The 20247-nt window shown below is 44.8% G+C and overlaps 1 protein-coding gene across 1 annotated transcript in view; it reads left to right on the top strand.

The window, feature by feature from the left end:
- Window positions 1–16457: 16457 nt before the first annotated feature.
- The window catches only part of EFR3B (EFR3 homolog B), a 127075-nt gene continuing 123285 nt past the window's right edge, over window positions 16458–20247 (top strand). The window contains exon 1 of the mRNA XM_060250514.1: window positions 16458–16623. Coding sequence (XP_060106497.1) covers window positions 16563–16623 — 61 coding nt within the window. The 5' untranslated portion in view covers window positions 16458–16562. The remainder of the gene's footprint in view (window positions 16624–20247) is intronic.

Here is a 20247-nt window from a genome sequence, read left to right as displayed (position 1 = left end):
ACAGGGGAAAGGATCTAACTGCCTGGAATGGAAGAGGATTGCATCTCTCTCTCTCACACACACATGCACAGGGGAAATTGTTGAGAATATCATTACTGTAATCTCTCTCACACACACACACATGCACAGGGGAAATTGTTGAGAATATCATTACTGTAATCTCTCTCACACACACACACATGCACAGGGGAAATTGTTGAGAATATCATTACTGTAATCTCATTCCATAATATTTTCATTGTGATATGCAAATAGGGTTGCCAGCTTTGGGTTGGGAAATACCTGGAGATTCTTTTTGGAGGGGGAGTGGAGTGGAGGAAGGCTTGGGGAGGGGGGAAACCTACAGGGTATAATCATAAAAGGTCCACCCTCCAAAGCAGCCATTTTCTGCAGGGGAACTGGTCTTGGTCATCTGGAAGTCTATTATCATAGTGGGAGATCGCCAGGTGCCACCTGGAAGTTGGCAACACAACATGCAAATCATCATAAATTTATTCTTTAATTCTCCTTTTCCTCTTCTGGCAGAGAGGAGGGAATAGCGCAAAGTCCAGAATGCTGACTCCCCCAGCTACCTCTTCTTTAATTCTGCCCAGAAATAGACCATATTGCCTGTGCTCCTGTACCACTTATTTGATGATCACTGGTTTGCTTGACCCTGTAATTATTGTACATTTCTCTTCCAAAAAGTTGCTTTCTCCACCAAAGGCATTCAGGCCTTGTGTGGTTTGATGGCTATTATGTTATTGTCAACAACATTTGGTCCTCACTTGTGGCTCAGCAGATAACCCTTCATTATGGCGGTGTGTGAGCCAACCTGTGGAAGGAGATCTATTGATTTCTGCAGGCAGGTGGCCTCCTTTTTGACGTTTGCCATGAGATTGCTGTAGTTATTTGTGTCTGCAAACCAGTTTTGGATGACATTTGTAAATTTCAGATTTGGCACAGCGCTTTGCTTTTCTTAGCTGGAGTTAATAAAGTTGCCATCTGTTTGCTGCATATTATGTGTGTAGGAAGCAGTGATAAACTTATGGGAGTGGGGCTGAAGCATGGAGGAATCTGCCTTCCATTTTTGGATGGGGGGGGTTAGGATAGAATAGGGTTTGGTAGCCTTCTAACACTTAGCATTTATATAATGATCTTCAGCTGTTTATCTAGAACTAAAGCTTGAGAGTCATGGAGTAAAAGGACAGGTCCTCTTGTGGATCAAAAACTGGCTGAGTAATAGGAAGCAGAGAGTGAGTATAAATGGGCAGTCTTCGCAGTGGAGGACGGTAAGCAGTGGGGTGCCGCAGGGCTCGGTACTGGGTCCCATGCTCTTTAACTTGTTCATAAATGATTTAGAGTTGGGAGTGAGCAGTGAAGTGGCCAAGTTTGCAGATGACACTAAATTGTTCAGGGTGGTGAGAACCAGAGAGGATTCTGAGGAACTCCAAAGGGATCTGTTGAGGCTGGGTGAGTGGGCGTCAACGTGGCAGATGTGGTTCAATGTGGCCAAGTGCAAAGTAATGCACATTGGGGCCAAGAATCCCAGCTACAAATACAAGTTGATGGGGTGTGAACTGGCAGAGACTGACCAAGAGAGAGATCTTGGGGTCGTGGTAGATAACTCACTGAAAATGTCAAGACAGTGTGCGTTTGCAATAAAAAAGGCCAACACCATGCTGGGAATTATTAGGAAGGGAATTGAAAACAAATCAGCCAGTATCATAATGCCCCTGTATAAATCGATGGTGCGGTCTCATTTGGAGTACTGTGTGCAGTTCTGGTCGCCGGCCGCACCTCAAAAAGGATATTATAGCATTGGAGAAAGTCCAGAAAAGGGCAACTAGAATGATTAAAGGGCTGGAGCACTTTCCCTATGAAGAAAGGTTGAAACGCTTGGGACTCTTTAGCTTGGAGAAACGTTGACTGCGGGGTGACATGATAGAGGTTTACAAGATAATGCATGGGATGGAGAAAGTAAAGAAAGAAGTACTTTTCTCCCTTTCTCACAATACAAGAACTCATGGGCATTCGATGAAATTGCTGAGCAGCCAGGTTAAAACGGATAAAAGGAAGTACTTCTTCACCCAAAGGGTGATTAACATGTGGAATTCACTGCCACAGGAGGTGGTGGCGGCCACAAGCATAGCCACCTTTAAGAGGGGTTTAGATAAAAATATGGAGCAGAGGTCCATCAGTGGCTATTAGCCACAGTGTGTGTGTGTGTATATATATATATATTAAAAAATTTTGCCACTGTGTGACACAGAGTGTTGGACTGGATGGGCCATTGGCCTGATCTAACATGGCTTCTCTTATGTTCTTAAATGCCATTGATTTCAGTGGGATTTATTCCTAAATCCAGTATTACAGATTTCATCCCCCTGCTTCTGAGTGCTTCAGTACCCTTCATAAGAACATAAGAAGGCCCCTGTTGAATCAGACTCATGTTCTACCTAGTCCAGCATCTTGTTTCATACAATTGCCCTGAAAGTGAAACAAACAAGGCAACAGAAGCCAAGGCCTTCTCCTTCTTGTTGCCTTCCAGCCTTGGTTTCCAGAGGATTAATGCTTCTGAATGCGGAGATTCCCTTTAGTCCTAGCTAGCAGCCATTGATTAATCTATTTGCTGGTGGTGGTGAGTCTCTTTAGCCTATGTCCCAAATAAATGGGGGATCCTATGACAATTTACTCCTGAACTTTGCTGTGGAAATAAAAGGGGAGAGCAATTTAGTCTGGTGATCGGATTGCCAACTGTGGGGTTGGAAATTTCTGGAGATTTTGGGGTAGAACATCAGGAGGGCAGAATCTAGAGAAAGGAGAGACCTCAGTGGGAGCACAATTCCATAAAGTCCACCCTCCAAAGCTGCTGTTTTCTCCAGAAGAACTGATTTGAGTAGTCTGGAAATCAGTTGTAATTCCAGGAGATCAGACTCCAGTACTCACCTAGAGGCTGGCAACCCTAAAATATATTGACCTTTGAGAGGGCTATCTAGAGCTGCCAAATTTCAGGTGGGGCTGGAACTCTAGTTACACCTGGGTTCCACAATTTACAAAGGGACCCAGAAAAAAGAAAAGTCTATACCAGGCAACTGAAATAGGCACAGCTTCTTGTGCGTCTCCTGGGGGAAAGAGTTCTAGAGGTATCACATGATGACCTTCACATCTTGGAAGTTAAGCCAGGTCAGCTCTGATCAGTATTTGGATTGGAGACCAATAAGGAAGTCCAGGGTCATTATTCAGAGGCAAGCAAATGGCAAAACACCTCTGAACATCTCTTGCCTTGAAAACCCTACTGGATTGCCATAAATTGGCTGTGATTTCTAATTCTAATTCTACACAGACGTGCAAGTTCGACTGGGAGACAGGGAAGAGGTTGGGCTCTTGAAAGTAAATGAGTCATCAGTTAATGCCAGCTTTGGTTCTCATGCCTTTCATCCCTACAGTGCATACGTGAGCCGTGCATTTCCATAATTGTTATTATTCCTCCAGACTACGGAGACCCTCTGTACAAAACTGAAACAAAGCCTTAGTTTGTGGAAAGGTTACCATCCTCCAGGTGGGGCCTGCAATACTCCTGTAATTATCACTGATCTCCAGATAGGGTTGCCAATCCCCAGTTGGATAGCAAAAGAAAGCCTAAGCTTCCGTGATCACCAGCCTCAAACATTTGAAAATTCCAAGAAACTATCAAGATTAATATAATATTTACTGAAAATTGGCAAAAATTGGCACTCATTTAAACAACACAGAACAGCTTAGAAAGCCATCAGAAGTATAGTCCAACTCATAAGCAATCCAATGCTGTCTTCTCGTTAGAAAATCCGATGGTAAGAAGAAGATGATCATCCAAACAATCCAATTTTGTTTTGTATAGCAGCCAGCAGTCCAGTAATTGCAACAAGGCTGTACCAATATCCTTGTTTTGCAGTTGCTTCTTCAAGCTGCATAATTTAAAAATGGACATCAATAACACAATACAATTTAAGAATCTGGGAATTATATAAGCAAATGAAGAAAAATACCTTCACAAATCCATTACAGATAACAGGTAAAAATGCCAGAAATTCTTTCTCAGTTCACTTTGTAGCAAGTAAATGCAAGCTCATAAGGACAAAAAAACCACTTATATATCCCCAGGTGTAATTCATTAAGTGTTCCTTAAAGAAATATCACAGTGACCACAGTCTATACCCATATACTCAAAATGCATTTAATTACAAATATAATGAAGAATCAATCTGTGGGTATCCAGGGCTCTGGATGGGCTGTTTGGGGGGGGGGGGCGGGTTGAGATAGAGGCACCAAATTTTCAGTACAGCATCTAGTGCCTTTCCTCATACCACCACCCCCCAGTCCAATTCTATGAGCCCCCAGAGAAAGTGCCCCTATCCCCCATTATTTCCAATGGAAGGAAGGAATTTAAAATTAGTACGATCCCTCTAAAATATGATGGCCAAAACTCGCTTTGTAGTTCAGTTGTGCTTGTCACAACCTTGCTCCTGGCTCCACCCCCAAATTCTCCTGGCTCCATCCCCAAATTTCCCAGATATTTCCTGAGTCAGATCTGGCAACCCTATCTCCAGACTTCACTGATTGATTCCCCTAGAGTAAATGGCAGCTTCAGAGAGTAGACTCAATGGTCTCAGTACCAATTGGACTCCCTCCCCTCCCTAAACTCTGCCCCCAAATCTCCAGGAATTTCCCTACCAGGAGTTGTCAACCCTAGTTTATACAGCATCTCTGCATATTCACACTCATTCTTTCCCTCCCCTCCTGTACCTCCCCTTCCCTCAAATTTAGACTATAACCTTCTCAGGATATATTCACTTTTCTCTTGAGGGTGACCTATGTTTTAAACCTGTCTTCCTGTAGGGATTTTTCTCCCCTCAACACCTCTTACGTAAGAAAGAAAAATACAATTTTTAAAAGCAGTTTTGTTTAGAACAGCTTTTGTTATTCCCAAATCCCTGTAATTCCTAGGGAAATCAGAGCAACAAATTTGTTCAAAAGCCTGGTTTTAATTAAAGCTGGAAGTCGCTGAAAGGCAGATTTCTGAGTCATCAGTCACTGCTCCATAATTAAAGCAGAGGAGCTGATTTAATGATTTGATACCTGGGGAAGGGATTGATAGCCTTTGTGGCACGTCATCACCCCCCTGGCCCCTTTCTTTCTCCATCTCTGGAATTGGGGAGCGTTCATTATTTTGTGGGAGTAAGGGCTGGTCTCCACGTTCTCTCCAGTCTAATGACATTATTCTCAAGAGCAAGTGCTACTGATACACTCCAGAGTCTACACATCTATAATAGCCGGAAGCAAAGATCATGTCCAGACAAGTAGAATTTGTGGCTGACAACTGGCGCTTTGTGATTTAACAAGGCCATGTTCCCTCCTTTCTCTCTTTGGGATGCCAGTTTCCAGGTGAGCTCTAGGGATCCCCCAGTATTACTGCTCATCTCCAGATTACAGAGAGCAGTTTCCCTGGGGAAAATAGATGCATTGGAGGGTGTACTCAATGGCATTGTATCCCACAGAGGTCCCTATCCACCCCAGACTCCATCCCCAAATCTCCATGAGTTTTCCAACCTGGAGATGGCAACCATACCCCCATCCCACCTATCCTACATATCCCACTCTACTTTAACATATCCTACCCCACTTTATCCTGCTCTGCTTTTCAGAGTAGGCATATGATATCCTACTCTACTTTAACAGTTTGTCAAAGTTCAGAAAACTGATTGTCAGTGCCATCCTAAACAGATTTAGATTTTTGTGCACCCATTTATTTAAATGAACTTAAAAGGGTGTTCTTCAGACTGTTAAAAGTTTAGAGGGGGCGGGGGAAATCCTACTCCTTTAATAGAAGCTTACTGGGAAGCTATTTACCACATGATGTTATTTACCTTGGGGGCTTTTTTTGAGCAGGAGTGCACAAACATGCATTTCTGGCTGGCGTGGTATCAGGGGATATGGCCTAATATGCAAATGAGTTCCTGCTGGGCTTTTTCTACCAAAAAAGGCCTGTTTACCTCCATGCTATGAAAAGCTTTACCTGGACCATCACCATGCCTTAAGCTGCTATTAAAAAGAAAGGATATTATTCTTCAGGCCTGTTGGCAACCCTGCCTCCGTTCTGGCTTGAAAATGCCCTCCCCCCAATTTGTTTTCAAAACATTTTATCTCCATCTTGTCTATAAAACTGGAAGTAGGCCATGCTAAGGGGGGGGAGGAATTGCCTCAGGTGGGACATATTTTCAGGGAAACAATCAGCAGGTATGGAGGGTAGGGTTAGGCACTCCATTCTCTTGTCCACTAACTTTTTATCCAGTTCTCACTTCACACTGTTTCAGACCTGGGAACCTCAATTTGCTGAAGCACTGTGCCATCCAAACCACTTTCAACTGTCCTCTGTCTCCAGCCAGTGTCAGTATAAACTAACACCCTTTCCCCTTTCTTCTTCATATTCCATCCAATTTAGAGAACTTATCCAAGCCAAACTGCAGACAGAGAAGAAGAAAAGGATTGTGCTTTTAGAGACAACTGAGAGCAAACCCCAGGGATATTAATGGATCCAATGATGTTTGTCAGCTTTTGTTCATTTGTGTTCCTTATCCCAATGGCAGTTAAAAAAATATAGTGCTTTGGGGGTTCTGTTTTTCATGAGGGTGGAAATGAATAGACTTCCTTAAAAACAGACCATAAAGAGCTGTAATATAGTGCTGTAATCTCCCAAGTTCTCCCTACTCAGCTAGAAAGCTGTTGTGCAGAAACCTGGAGGCTGGCATCCCTAGAGGAGGAAACATGGCTTTCTGAAATCACAAGGAACCAGTAGGCTTGCCAATCTCCAGGTCCTAGCGGGGGGTTCTCCTGCTTTCCTAGGCTCCTTCCCGCTCCCAGTCAGCTGGCCGACGGGGAAGCCCCACCCCCACAGCCACCATGTGCCTTTCCACCTCTGTAGGCTTCAATCTCCATTTGGAAAGGCTTCCTCTTGGGATGGTGTGCCTGTGTCCTTAAGGCTGAAGGGGGGCAGGGGGGAAAGTGGGCAGAAGAACATGGCTGCTCCCAGTGACTGTGAAGGCAGCCCAAACCCTCCATTGGATCCACAATCTTTTCAGAGGTCGTTTGCATAGGAAAGGTAAACTTGAACCTTTGGTTGCTCTGTGTTACTTTGAAGAAGTTGGAAGTTCAGCAACTTGTGAGTAGAGAAGCCAATCCCCAGGTAAGAGCAAAGCTTCCCCTGCTTCAGAGTCATCAGAAACCGGGGGGGGGGGGGGAATGTCTGCTAGGCACTTCATTTTTCCCTATGGAGAATTGATCATTATTCCCTATGGAGAATTCTCCCTATAATGGAGAATTGATCTGGGGGTATCTTGGCTCTGGAGGGGCTGTATTTTGAGATAGAGGCACCAAATTTTCACCATAGCATCTGATGGCTCTCCTCAAAAGGCTCTCCAAATTTCAAAAAGATTGGACCAGGGGGTCCAATTATGTGAGCCCCAAAAGAAGGTGCCCCTATCCTTCATGATTTCTAATGTAGGGAAGGCATTTAAAAGTTGTGTGGTTCCTTTAAATGTGATGGCCAGAACTCCCTTTGGAGTTCAATTCTGCTTCTCACAACTTTGCTTATGGCTCCACCCCCAATTTCTCCTGGTTCCACCACCAAAGTCCCCAGATATTTCTTGATTTGGACTTGGCAACCCTAGCTGTCAGTCATATTCTCAAATTCCACCTTGAATCATAGAGTTGGGATGGCCCTCCAGGATCACCTAGTCCAACCAGAAACTTCACAAATACCTCCCTCCACACATACATTCCCAGTGCCCTCTGCTCCATATCCAGAAAATGGCAAAAATCTCCAGGAACCCTTGCCAAAGTGGCCTGGGGAAAAATTGCTGCCTGACCCCAAAGTGTCAATCAGTGTTTCCCTGGGTGTGTGAGAAAGGGCCACAAGAACTAAGCACTGATGCCCTCCTTCTCATGATTTGCCTGATTCACAGAATCAGCTTTGCTGTCAAATGGCCATCTTGGCCTCTGCTTAGAAGCCTCTAAAGGAGAGCCCACCACCTCCTGAGAAAGCCTGTTCCATTGAGGAACTGCTCTGTCAGGAAGTTATTCCTAATGTTGAGCCAGAATTTTAATTTAATTTCTACTTGCTGGTTCTGGTCCATCCTTTAATTCCACACCATCCTCTATATGACAATCCTTCAAGTACTTGAAGATTGTGATCATGTCACTTCTCAGTCATCTCCCCTCCAGGCTAAACATGCCCAGCTCCTTAAGCCTTTGCTCATAGGACTTGGTCTCCAGACCTCTCACAATCTGTTGCTCTCCTCTGAATGAGTGCCAGCTTGTCTATATCCTTCTTAAGTTGCCGTGCCCAAAACTGAACATAAGACACCATGTGAGGTCTTACCAGAACAGAGTAGAGGAAGAAGAAGAAGATATTGGATTTATATCCCACCCTCCACTCCGAAGAGTCTCAGAGTGGCTCACAATCTCCTTTACCTTCCTCCCCCACAACAGACACCTTGTGAGGTGGGTGGGGCTGGAGAGGGTTCTCACAGAAGCTGACCTTTCAAGGACAACCTCTGCCAGAGCTATGGCTGACCCAAGGCCATGCTAGCAGGTGGAGGAGTGGGGAATCAAACCCGGTTCTCCCAGATAAGAGTGCGCACACTTAACCACTACACCAAACTGGCAATAGCATCACTTCACTTGATCTGGACACTATACTTCTGTTGATACAGCCCAAAACTGCATTTGCCTTTTTAGCCACTGCATCACACTGCTGACTCATGTTCAGTGTACAGTCCACTAAGACCCCTAGATCCTTTTCTCACATACTACTGCCAAGACAAGTCTTCCCCATCCTATAACTATGCATTGGATTTTTCCTACCTAAATGCAGAAGTTTACATTTTATCCCTGTTAAAATGCATTTTATTGGTTTTAGCCCAGTTTTCCAGCCTGTCAAGATTATCCTATATCCTGTTTCTGTCTTCTACTGTATTTGCAACCACTCCCAATTTAGTATCATCTGCAAATTTAATAAGCATTCCCTCTATTCCTTCATCCAAATCATTTATAAATATGTTAAATAAAAGAGGTCCCAGGGCAGATTCTTGAGGCACTCCACTTGTCACTTCTCTCCAAGAGGATGAGGAACCATTCACAAGCATTCTTTGAGCACGATCTGTCAACCATTTACAGAGCCAGCTAACAATAACAGGATCCATAACACCTTTTTAAAATCCAAACCACAATTTTTGCCAACTTGTCAACAAGTATAGTATGCCAAACCTTACCAAAAGTCTTACTGAAATCAAAATAACTTTCTCAAAAAAAAAAAAAGAAAGATTAGGCTAGTCCGACATAACTTGTTCTTGAGAAACCCATGCTGGTTCTTAGTGATCACAACTGTCCTTTCTAAATGTTCTGAGACTGACGGTTTAATGATTTGTTCCAAAACTTTTCCAGGTATAGACGTCAAGCTGATGGGTCAGTAGTTACCTGGATCCTTCTTTTCCCCCTTCTTGAAGATGGGGACAACATTTGCCCACCTCTAGTCTCATTTGTTCTCCAAGAATGCTCAAAAATAATGGACAGGGGCTCAGAAATTATGTCCACAAGTTCCTGGATGCAGTTCATCCGGCCCCAAGGACTTTGTTTCATTTAATGAAACTAGGTGATTATGTGCTGTGCTGATCTTAGACTGCAACTCCCTTCCCTCATCATCTGTTTTTGCCATGTTGAGCACTGTTTTCCTCAGAAGAGAAGGAGGAAGAGTAGGAATTGAGCAGTTCTGCCTTTTCTTCATCACCTGTTACAATTTCACTTTCCCGTTCTCGCAGTTGGCCTACCATGTCCTTGTTCTTTTTCTTATTGTACATTAAGAATCCTTTTTTGTTGCTTTTAGCATCTCTTACTAGCCCAAGTTCACACTGAACGTTAGCTTTCCTAGCTTTCTCTACAAGCACTGGTTAGTTGTTTATATTCATCCTTGGTTATAAGACTCTCCTTCCATTTCTTAAATGAGTCTTTTACTTCTCAAGTCTTTAGAGAGCTGTTTATTGAGCCACCTTGGCCTCTTTAGGTTTCTCCATTTCCCCTTCTCATAGGAATCATTTGTGATTGTACCTTCAATATTTCACTTTTAAAAAACTCCCACCCCTCTTGAACACCCTTCTCCTTAAGTAGTTCTGGCCATAGGATTCTATCTAGCGTAACATAATCCAACCACTTCGAGCAGTTCACGGGAGAAGTGTAGTATAAATCAATGGAAATAAATAAATAAAAAAGGAAACTCTAAATTTATTAAAATTTGCTTTCCTGAAGCCCAGCCTATATGTATGAGTACATACAGCTTTTCCCTTTCCAAAATTCCAAAAATCACATGGTCACTACTACCCAGGGTGCCCACTACTACTTGTCTGGACATGATTTTTGTTTCTGGCAAATACAGATGTGTATATCAGTAGCACTTGCTCCTGAGAATAATAGCATTAGGCTGGAGAGAACATGGAGACCAGCCCTTGCTCCCACAAAATAATGACAGCTCCTCAACTCCAGAGATGGAGAAAGGAAGGAGCCAGGGAGGTGACCATGTGCCACAAAAGCTATCAATCCCTTTCCCAGGTTTCAAATAATCAACATGTCCTAATAGAACAACAGTGCATAACACTGAGTTAGGCTATAATCCTAAAATGCTTTCCTGGGAATAAGCCAATTGAATAAAATGGGATTTGCTTCTGAGTAGTCCTTCCTAGGCGTGTTCTCTTAGCCTATTTTGTGCCACAGTCCAGAATGGGCTTTAGATAGGTGCCCCTATTGCCCAATCCCAGTGCTGTTAGTGGCTTTTGCTTCTGAAAAAAATTGGTTCATCTCTAATTTAATCTCCCACCAGAATAATTCTCTTACTGCTTGGATGCCCCCCCCCCCTTTTCCCTATTAACGCTAGCCGTTTTCCTCCTGCAGGGCAAAATTAGCATGCTCTCATTTGGTTATCAGGAGAAAAACACAAAGGCTCCTGCCTTCTGCTTGGTTCTTTGTTTCCAATGCCTTCTAAATAAAGTATAGCATCCCTGAGTTCCCCTCAAGACTATTTGCTTTCAAATCATGAAGTTAGCCTATTAAATACATACCACTTGCAGCTAGTGGAGAATGCTAATGCGGCTTTGCGCCTGGTTAGATGGTGACCTGCTTACTAAGAAAAATGGGATTTGCAGCTGGTGGATGGGGTAATATACAGGCAGCTCTTTCTGTTTCCCTTCCTCCGCCCCACTATTTTTTCTGCAAGGGTAGGCAAAAAATTGACATGCAGCCTGTGTTTCTCACCTCCAATACATCAGAGTGTGGCGCGAATAAGGTCAAAGCTTTGGGCGCTGTTTGCATCTCTTGTGAGCCAGTATAGTAGCTCGTTTGTTGGACTAGAGTCTAGGCATCCTGGGTTCAAATTCTCACACTACTGTGAAGCCTGCTTAGTGACCTTGGTCCGTTGCACATTTTCAGCTTTATCTACCTCACAGGTTTGTTGTGAGGATAAAATGGGGAAGAGAAAACCATATACGTTGCCTTGATCTTGAAGGAAGAGTGGAATAAAAATGCAGTAGATGGACAGAAACATACTGGTGGGCCACATTGCTTACTTACTAAGGACTTGCTTTGGATCTAGGGGAAGATTCCAGGTTCATTCCCACTTTAAAGTTCTCTATTTGAGATTTTGGAGAGACAGTGCTCCATTCCATGGTATGTCCCAGACACCTAACCTGACCATTCAGCTTTTGCTTTTAAAAAAGATCTCTGTATTATTTTTACTTTTGGACATCTAAGGAAAACCATCAGTGCAGAATTCTACACTTCCAGCCCCCATCATGTTACAGCCAACTTGTGATGACCCCATGTAGTTTTCAAGGCAAGAGATGTTCAGAGGTGGTTTGCTATTGCTTGGCTCTGTATCACAAGCATGATCTTAGTCACCCATCCAACAACTAACCTGAAGCTGACCCCGCTTAGCTTCCAAGATCTGATGAGATCGAGCCAGTCTGAATTTCCCAGTGAGTTGGCAACCCTATGCATCTGGATAAGCTGGCCTGAGGCCTGGCCCAAAGGAGAGTTCTTGAAGGCTCCTCAGAGGAAAAGGACTGGATGCTTGACCCCAAAGCTAAGGGCCCCTCGAGACTGGGATCTGAGTCTGCAGTTCTTCTGGATGGTCTCAGTAGAGAATGGTAGCAGGAAACCACCCTGCAGTACAGAATACCTGACTTCAAACCAGTGGACTAGTCTGATGTAATTAGAATAGTGTCCTAGGACTAAGGAGACTTGGGTTCATATGTCCTTTCAGCAATGAATCTCACTAGAGGTGACCTTAAGCCAGTCACTTTCTCTCACATTAACATATCAAAGAAGGTTATTGTGAGGGTAAAATGGAGGGAGAACCATGAGTTCCTTGGAGAAATGGCAGGATAAAATTTAGTAGATATTCCTCGTTGAATGCCTTCCTACTAGCTAGACATAGGGTTTCTTTTGAGCAGGAATGCACAGGAATGCAGTTTTGGCTGGCTTGGCGTCAGGGTGTGTGGCCTAATATGCAAATTAGTTCCTGCTGGACTTTTTTTTACAAAAAAAAATACTAGCCAGGGCTGACCCTGCTTAGCTTCCAAGATCTGATGAGATCAGGCAAGCCTGAGGCTATCCAGGTCAGGGCTCATTAAGGTAAAATGCCATCAAATTTGCCCTTCAAAGCAACCATTTTTCTCCAGGGGAACTGATCTCTGTAGTCTGGAGATCAGTCCTTAATTCCATGAGCTCTCCAGGCACCACCTGGAGGTTGGCAAGCTTAAGGTCAGACTACCCCATACGGTGCCTAGACTGGCCAGAATAGGCTTCTTCTTCACCATGTTTTGAACTAGCCTTCGGTGCATCTAATAGCATGCCAAGTTTTGTTTCACCCTCCAATTTGAATGTGCCTTAATTGGCTGTCTTTCATACATGTTTCCCTCTCTAACCAGAGCTGTACCCCCATTTCTCATTCCCTCTGGGGAGGCTTCTGTCTCTGGAACAGCCCAACCACTGTGACAGCTGCTCATAGATTTAATGGGTGCCAGATCTTGACAGGCAGTATCTCTTGAGGATGGGCTCTTTCAGCCAGACTACATTTGATAACCGCAAGCTGAGGGGGTAGCTTGCGTCGCTGACAGACTCCTCCTGTGTTTTAAAGGAAAGGCAGAGGCATGGATGTGTGTGTGTGTGTGTGTGGGGGAAACAGTGACATCTGGATCATGGGAGATGGTAATTAAAAAAAAAAGGACTCCACAACTCTCCCCCCACCATCCCCCATTTCAGTCCCGCCTTGCAGCATCTGTGACTGGAAGCAGGAAGGCTTTTCATATCTTCCTCACTGGCTCAAAACAAAGGCCGAAAATAGCCCACAAAGAACACATGAGGCGGTGGTAACAGAAAACAAAACCCAAGGACCCCTGCCCTGACAGCTGCTGGCAAGTAGGCCCTTGCCGCGGTTTCTGAGACAGCCTTCCACGTACGCCCTGATTAATTAACCAGGGCTTTTCTCAGGACTCAACCTGGAAGACCCACCTGTGTTCACCTATTAGGTTTGGCAAGAAGGCTGCTGTTGAGATCCCATACATGCTGTCTGGCAAGGTTTCTTCCCTCAGGTTGTTGGTTGGATGAATGCTGTGCAATCTCCTTCACAGAAAGTTTTAGAGCAGAGGCACAGAGCGGGGTGACCTTTGGACACGTGCCTATCAGTGTGTGAGCCATTTTTGTCTGGTCCAGTGACCCTGCTCCGCAGGGGCAGGCAGCAGAATAACACATGCACAGAAACGTGGCTGATTGAGAGGAGAGATCTGTCAATTCTGACAGCTAGATGGAACCTGGAGGGTGGGGCCGCTATTTGCTTGTGAACTTCCTGAGACCTGGGTGATAGCGGGATGCGAGATGAGATGGTTCTTCTTATGCTGTGTGGACAGCAATGGAATCTATCACATTTTTAATTCCATTATCCACATCAGTCCCCATGTCAGGTTTGTGATGTGTAGAGTGTCCTCCTCACATGCGGAACCATACAGGCCTTCCAGGGTGATTCAGTCTATTGTTTACATGGATCTCTTTATAGAACGATATCCTTAGACAGGCAGACAGAGAATCTCAGACAAGAAAATCTTTATTCCCCTAACAAGATACAAAGCTAAAACAAATGAAAGATAAGAGTGACCAAACCCAGAAAACTGTGTTGCAGTATATTAATGTAATCCTAGCAATGCTGCCCTTGGTTGCTACCTAATCAAGGGCAAATTTGATGTAGTGGTTAAGTGAGCAGACTTATTCGGGAGAACTGGGTTTGATTCCCCACTCCTCCACTTGCAGCTGCTGGAATGGCCTTGGGTCAGTCATTCTCGCAGAGCTGTCCTTGAAAGGGCAGCTTCTATGAGAGGTCTCTTAGCCCCACTCTCCTCACAGGGTGTCTGTTGTGGCGAAGTTAAGTAAAGGAGATTGTAGGCCACTCTGAGATTCAGAGTGAAGGGCGGGATATAAATCCAAAGTGTGGGATATAAATCTCCTCCTCTGGGATATAAAGGGAGAAAGGAAAATCTTATGTTCCCTCTCCTGAAGAGAAGAGTGTGATGCTTGGAGGTCCAGGGCAGATGATAGAAAAGCTGCTCTGGGGTAAGGAATTTCCAGAACAGAAGAAAAATCCAAAACTGAAACCAACTAAGGAGTTGAGGATCCAGTGGTGAACAAGGGTACACCAGCAGTGATTTCAACATGGATGGACAAATATCCAACATCAAAGGTGAGGAAGAGGCTCAGGTGCAGAACAAGCTACAATGCTGGGGAGCTTGAGATACCCTTTTCATAGGATTAGAAGTGGCTAAAATTCAACCAGGAATTCTGGCCATGGCCCAATTCTATCAAGAGCTGAAGATCTCTAGCAGGACTGGATCAGTGGTTCAGATTCTTTTTCCTACTGGGGATTTTCAGTTTTGAATTTGAGTGCAGTCTGATGAACATTTAGGGCAGAAATCCAAATATGGCCATACTAGGTGGGAAGAAAGTGGGGCAGAGGAATTGCTTAGGTGAGGGGGTTGAGTTACCTGAATGGTGGACTGGCTAAGGCTGGCCCAAATGAAGGCTAAGCAGCAGCTGGATGACATTCCTTGGATTTAGGGCTGAGTTCTTGTCCAGTAATTATACTTTAGGGCTGAGTTCTTGTCCAGTAATTATACTTGTCCAGCACAATTACTCTCTTACCCATGAGTGTAAGAAAGCTCTGGAGGCCGTAGAGGAGAGGCCATTAATCAGAGTGCTCTTTCTCTGGAGCATGCCAGCAGGCTATTCTCATGAGAGAATGTCTGAAGAAACTCTTGCTCATTCCTGCTTTGATTTCAAACTGGATACTTTATCCAGACCTCAGTCAGTTGAGTCAAGATGGCCTTTTTGTGGAGCTGGGGGAAATAGGGGTCTTGGGTAGGGTTCTTGTGCAATTCTTTTTCCAGGAATTCAGGGCGGTGTACATGGTTCTAACACATGAAACTACCTTATTGGTCTATCAAGGTCAGTCTTGACTATTCTGACCAGTATTGGCTCTCCAGGGTCTCACGCAGAGGTCTTTCACATTGCCTATTGTTTGATCCATTAACTGGAGATGCCCAGGACTGAACCAGGAACCTTCTTTAGGCCAAGCAGATGCTCTACCACCTAAGTCATGTCCCCCTTCCACTTTGCTCCCTCAAGGTTAGATGGCAAGAATGATTTCTGGCCCAAGGTCATTCAGTTAGTCTAATGGCAGAGTGGGAATTCACCCCCAAGTCTTCCTTATCCTCTTCAAACACTCAAACCACCACATCACACTGACTCTCTGCCATGGGTTTCCTCTTACACACCTCAGTTGCTGGATTCTATTCCTTGGCCAAAACAGGCACATGGAAGTAAGCAGCTGAGATGTATAAGGAGAGACAACTTTCAAAGCCTCTTTGCTCACATGATGTTAAAGCTGCTGGGGAGCATGATGGGGAGGGTGTTGAAAAAGGAAGGCTCCAGAGGCTGGCTTCAGCCCTCATTTTAAAGCCAGAAAAGCCTGGGGTGGAAAGGGAGAAGACTGAGGATGCCAGAGGAAGCGAATAATTGCATACTGATGCCTTTTCATAACATAAAGCAATGCAGAAGAGGAGGCGGGGAGGGGGAGATCAAAAGGAAGCAAATGGAGAGGGTTGGAAGATGGATTCCTGATGAGACAGAATTAGAGAGTTACTAAATCTTCAGCTGAGAAAGCAAGAGGGGGACATAAACAACAGCTCTTGGAGGAAAGGCGAAAACCTGAGAAGGGGGGAGAGGAGGAGAAGGAGCTAGGGCAGCACATCGGAGTCCTTGAAGGACAGAAATGGGAGCTGCCCCAGTTTGCTGTGTTCCTGCACAGAGAAGCAGCTGGGAGAGGAGTTGAAGGTGGGGGGGGGCACCTATTTATCCAGGGCAGCGTGCAAGGCAGCCGGCATCCCTCTCCTTCGAGACAGGAGGCACAGCTGCTTTGCCTGCAAGCCAGGCCCCATTGAGGGCTGCGGAGCATCATGGCGTGCAGAAGAGGCCTGGTGGAGTGCACAGCGGCTGTGGATCGGCACATTTGCAATGGTAATGCGATGGCTAAGCATGGGCAGGCGCGTGTGGGAGCGAAGTGCAAGGAGGTGGGAGTGAGGGGACCGCTGCCTGTGGCTGCAGGACTTCTGGGCTCTCTGCTGCTGGCTCTGAGTCAGATTTCTTGTGTGAACCCAGGCAAGAAAATTGCATGTCCCTCTTTGCTAGGAGGTTTGTGTGTTGGCACATCTTGGTCAGCACTGCATTCTTAAAGGAAAAATGTCAATGGACAAATCTGCCTGGAAACTATGCCTCTGAGACCAGAAATCTCCTTGTACAGTGCAAGGCAGTGTTCCCTCTAAGGTGAGTTAGTGTGAGCTAGCTCATAGTTTTATAGCTTCTGGCTTGCACATTTTTGTCTTAGCTCAGGAAAAAATGGTCCCAGAGCAAATTAATTTATGCAGTAGCTCACAACATCAATGCCAGTAGATCATGTAGTAGAATATTTGCTCACAAGACTCCACAGCTTAGAGACAGTATTGGTACAAGGCACTGATTGCAGCTACTCAGTGGTAAGGGTAAAGACGCCCACCCACTACCGGGTTTGGAGAAACTCTCCTCTACAGTCAGTCTGCATATCTAGGAGAAAACAAGCCTCAGCCAATTGGTGACATGAACACCACCATATTTTGGTGGAAGTGAGATTTGGCCTTGGATGAAAGTAGATGGGGCTCTTCCCAAAAGAGCTTACAGAAGCATCCTTCCATTTAGTAGTAGAAGTGTTTCTGCATCCCTCTTCAGGGGGCACCTTGACCTATGGATTTCCAGCAACCTGGAATGTGCTCTAACTGAACGCTGAATTAATTGCCGCAGAATGCTGCAAAGGATGCTGGCATGGCTTTATAAGGGATTAAGCAAATCCATGAAGGAGACATTTTTGCAGCAGCTGCTTTAATAACTAGGAACAGATAACTTTTATTTACAGGGGCTGTAATCAAATGAGAGGGGATGATTATTTCTATTGTACTCTGCTCAGGAGCCTAGCCTTTAGGAGCATCTAGCTGGAGATGGAGCACGCTGTTACAAGGAGTTTTGGTTTTAGGGCTGACCAAAGATACTTGTGGTGCCCATGAGGCCCATTCACTGGGAACTGCATCCCCATAATCAGTTGGGAAGCTCTGCTGTGCACACTGCACTGAAGTAAATTAGACTTGTGTAAATGCACATAGGATCCCATTCATTACAACTTCCCAAGTGATAATCCACTGGATGCATATATTATGGAGAACGCAGGGTGGATCTGGGGTTCCCACCCTAGTGCGGGTTCTCAGTTGTTGTGCAGGTGCTGCCTGCTTGGGGTCAGGACTGTGGCCCATGTGGAGAAGGAAAGAATTTCAGCCTTCCCAACCTGCAACAGTCCTGTGGGTTTGCTATTTGGAAAAACCCAGATGTATGCCAGGAAACACACAGGTTTCCTTACTGAGCCAAAGAGCACCTCCCCAAGGTAGTTTCCACTGGGGGAAAAGGCATGGAGGGTGGAGGAGGCTGAAGTCCCTGTTTTCACACATACCATGGTTAGGTTTGACACCTGACCTGGAGGAAAAATGTCTTGTTTCTGTAATTGAGCCTTAATGGGATCTTATTTACTAAGTGATGTTATTTACCTGCATGCCGTGAAAGAGTTTCACCTGCCCACTTCCACAGGTTAAGCTTCTGCAGAAGGGACAGGGCATTTTTCTCCATCCCGTTGGCAGCCTTAGCCATGATCCTGATTCAAATGGGGCACATCAGACACATGGAAGTTGAGGAGAACCTGCAACTCATGTTTGATGCAGTGAGAATCAGTGATCTAACCTGTGTTCTCTAGTCTAGAAGGTGTGAATGGGCGCCATGCAGCACAAGGTAGCTCATCCTCTACCTAAGAAGGTGGCTGACACTCAATCCATTCATCAGTGGTATCTAGTCTGATTTGTGGATTCTCTCCAGGGTCTCAGACCTCTTTCCCAGCTCTGCTGTTTGAAGTCCTTTTAAAGGGAAACACCACGAACTGGACCTGGGGAATCTGCTCTAAGCAAAGCCTAGTGGCTTTGGTCCCTCCCTCCTCTCTGTTTGGTTTGAAGGCAAGTCTTGTGTTCCCTGTGTCACTTATATTCATCTGCACTGCAGATGGTTGAGATTATGGAGCTATCACTAGAAGCACAATCTGTGCAGACTTCAGCGCAGTATTGCTGTCAGTGGCTTCTCACTACATTGCTTTTGTTTAAAGTGGAAGATTTTCATCTTGTTTTCATTTGAGCCAAATCATTATTTGTAATAAAGGGAAGCTTAAGAATGCCCTGGTTTCAGTCCTATTTATACAGTGCTTGGGGAGGGGGGGGGGAGTAATATCTGTCAAGTTCTCTGCATTCTAGAATGGGCTGGGGGTTGGAATCCCACAGTTGTTATGGAATGTTGCTTTAACACTACTCTGGGAACTAGACAGAACATCAAAAATAAAGAACATTGCTGAAAATAAGTTCTGGGCAATTGTCCAGCTCAGAGAACAAGGTATACCAAGTGGAAAGGTGAAATCTCTCACTGGATTCAACTGCTGTGTGTAGGGGGGAGGGGCATATAATAGCTTTCTGACTGCAGCAAGCTTAGTTGGTGAAGGGTTCTGTGTAATTCCAAATTTCACACCAACAGAAATGAACCTAATCTAATAACTAAGATGTATATAGCACCATCACGGTGCGTGGCACTTTATTGAAATGTAGGTCCCTGCTCGAAGGAGTGCATGCACACTCTAAGATCTGAGGCAAAGGGAGGGGAAGGAAGAGAAGGCAGGGATAAAAGGGAAGAAGAAGAAATTGGATTTATATCCTGCCCTCCATTACCCAAAGGAGTCTCAGAGTGGCTTACAATCTCCTTTCCCCTCCCCACAACAGTCACCCTGTGAGGTAGGTGGGACTGAGAGAGCTCTTTGAGCAGAACAGCTCTGAGAGAGTTATGACTGACCCAAGGTCACTCCAGCTGTTGCATGTGGAGGAGTGGGGAATCAAACCCAGTTTTCCCAGATAAGAGTCTGGGCACTTAACCTGCACCAAAAGGGAAGTATGTGCATTCATTTATTTGTGCTTAGACTTATTAGTTTCAGTGGGAAAGGGAGGTTGTGACAAAGGAGGGTTTACAGAGGAATTTGAAGTTAAAGAGAGAGATGGAATCACACAATTTTCCTAGGAGGCAATTCCATGCATTAATGGAAAACAAAAGAGAAGAACAGAATCAATTAAGGTGGAGGGGAGCCTCACATTTGTGTCAAAAGAAAAGGCATCTGGAAATCCGACCAGGCCTGCTACAGAAAAACAAAACTGTTAGAAATATATTAGTTGATTTTCTAGCTTCCACATAACCACTAATCACAACAATAAACCCATTGGAATGCTAATAAAAACCTAATAATCAGAGCAGATAAAAAGTATATTAAAACCCAGCATCAGTAGGGTATTGATCCAACAAGACTCTTCTTTATGTTCTTATGCTACCATTGCCCTCTCGCTCCACCAAGGAAAGTTTGAAGCCTCCAACAGAAGAGTAATATAAGTTGAAAGAAGGCTCCTTAGAAAACATTTGGATCCATGCCAGTAAAAAGATGACTACCCAAACAGGATCAGTATGTTGAAATGCATTATCAGTCATCAG

Source organism: Heteronotia binoei, chromosome 1 (genome assembly GCF_032191835.1).
Source record: "Heteronotia binoei isolate CCM8104 ecotype False Entrance Well chromosome 1, APGP_CSIRO_Hbin_v1, whole genome shotgun sequence".
NCBI classification, from domain to species: Eukaryota; Metazoa; Chordata; class Lepidosauria; order Squamata; family Gekkonidae; genus Heteronotia; species Heteronotia binoei.
This window is presented reverse-complemented; position numbering and strand designations above follow the sequence as displayed.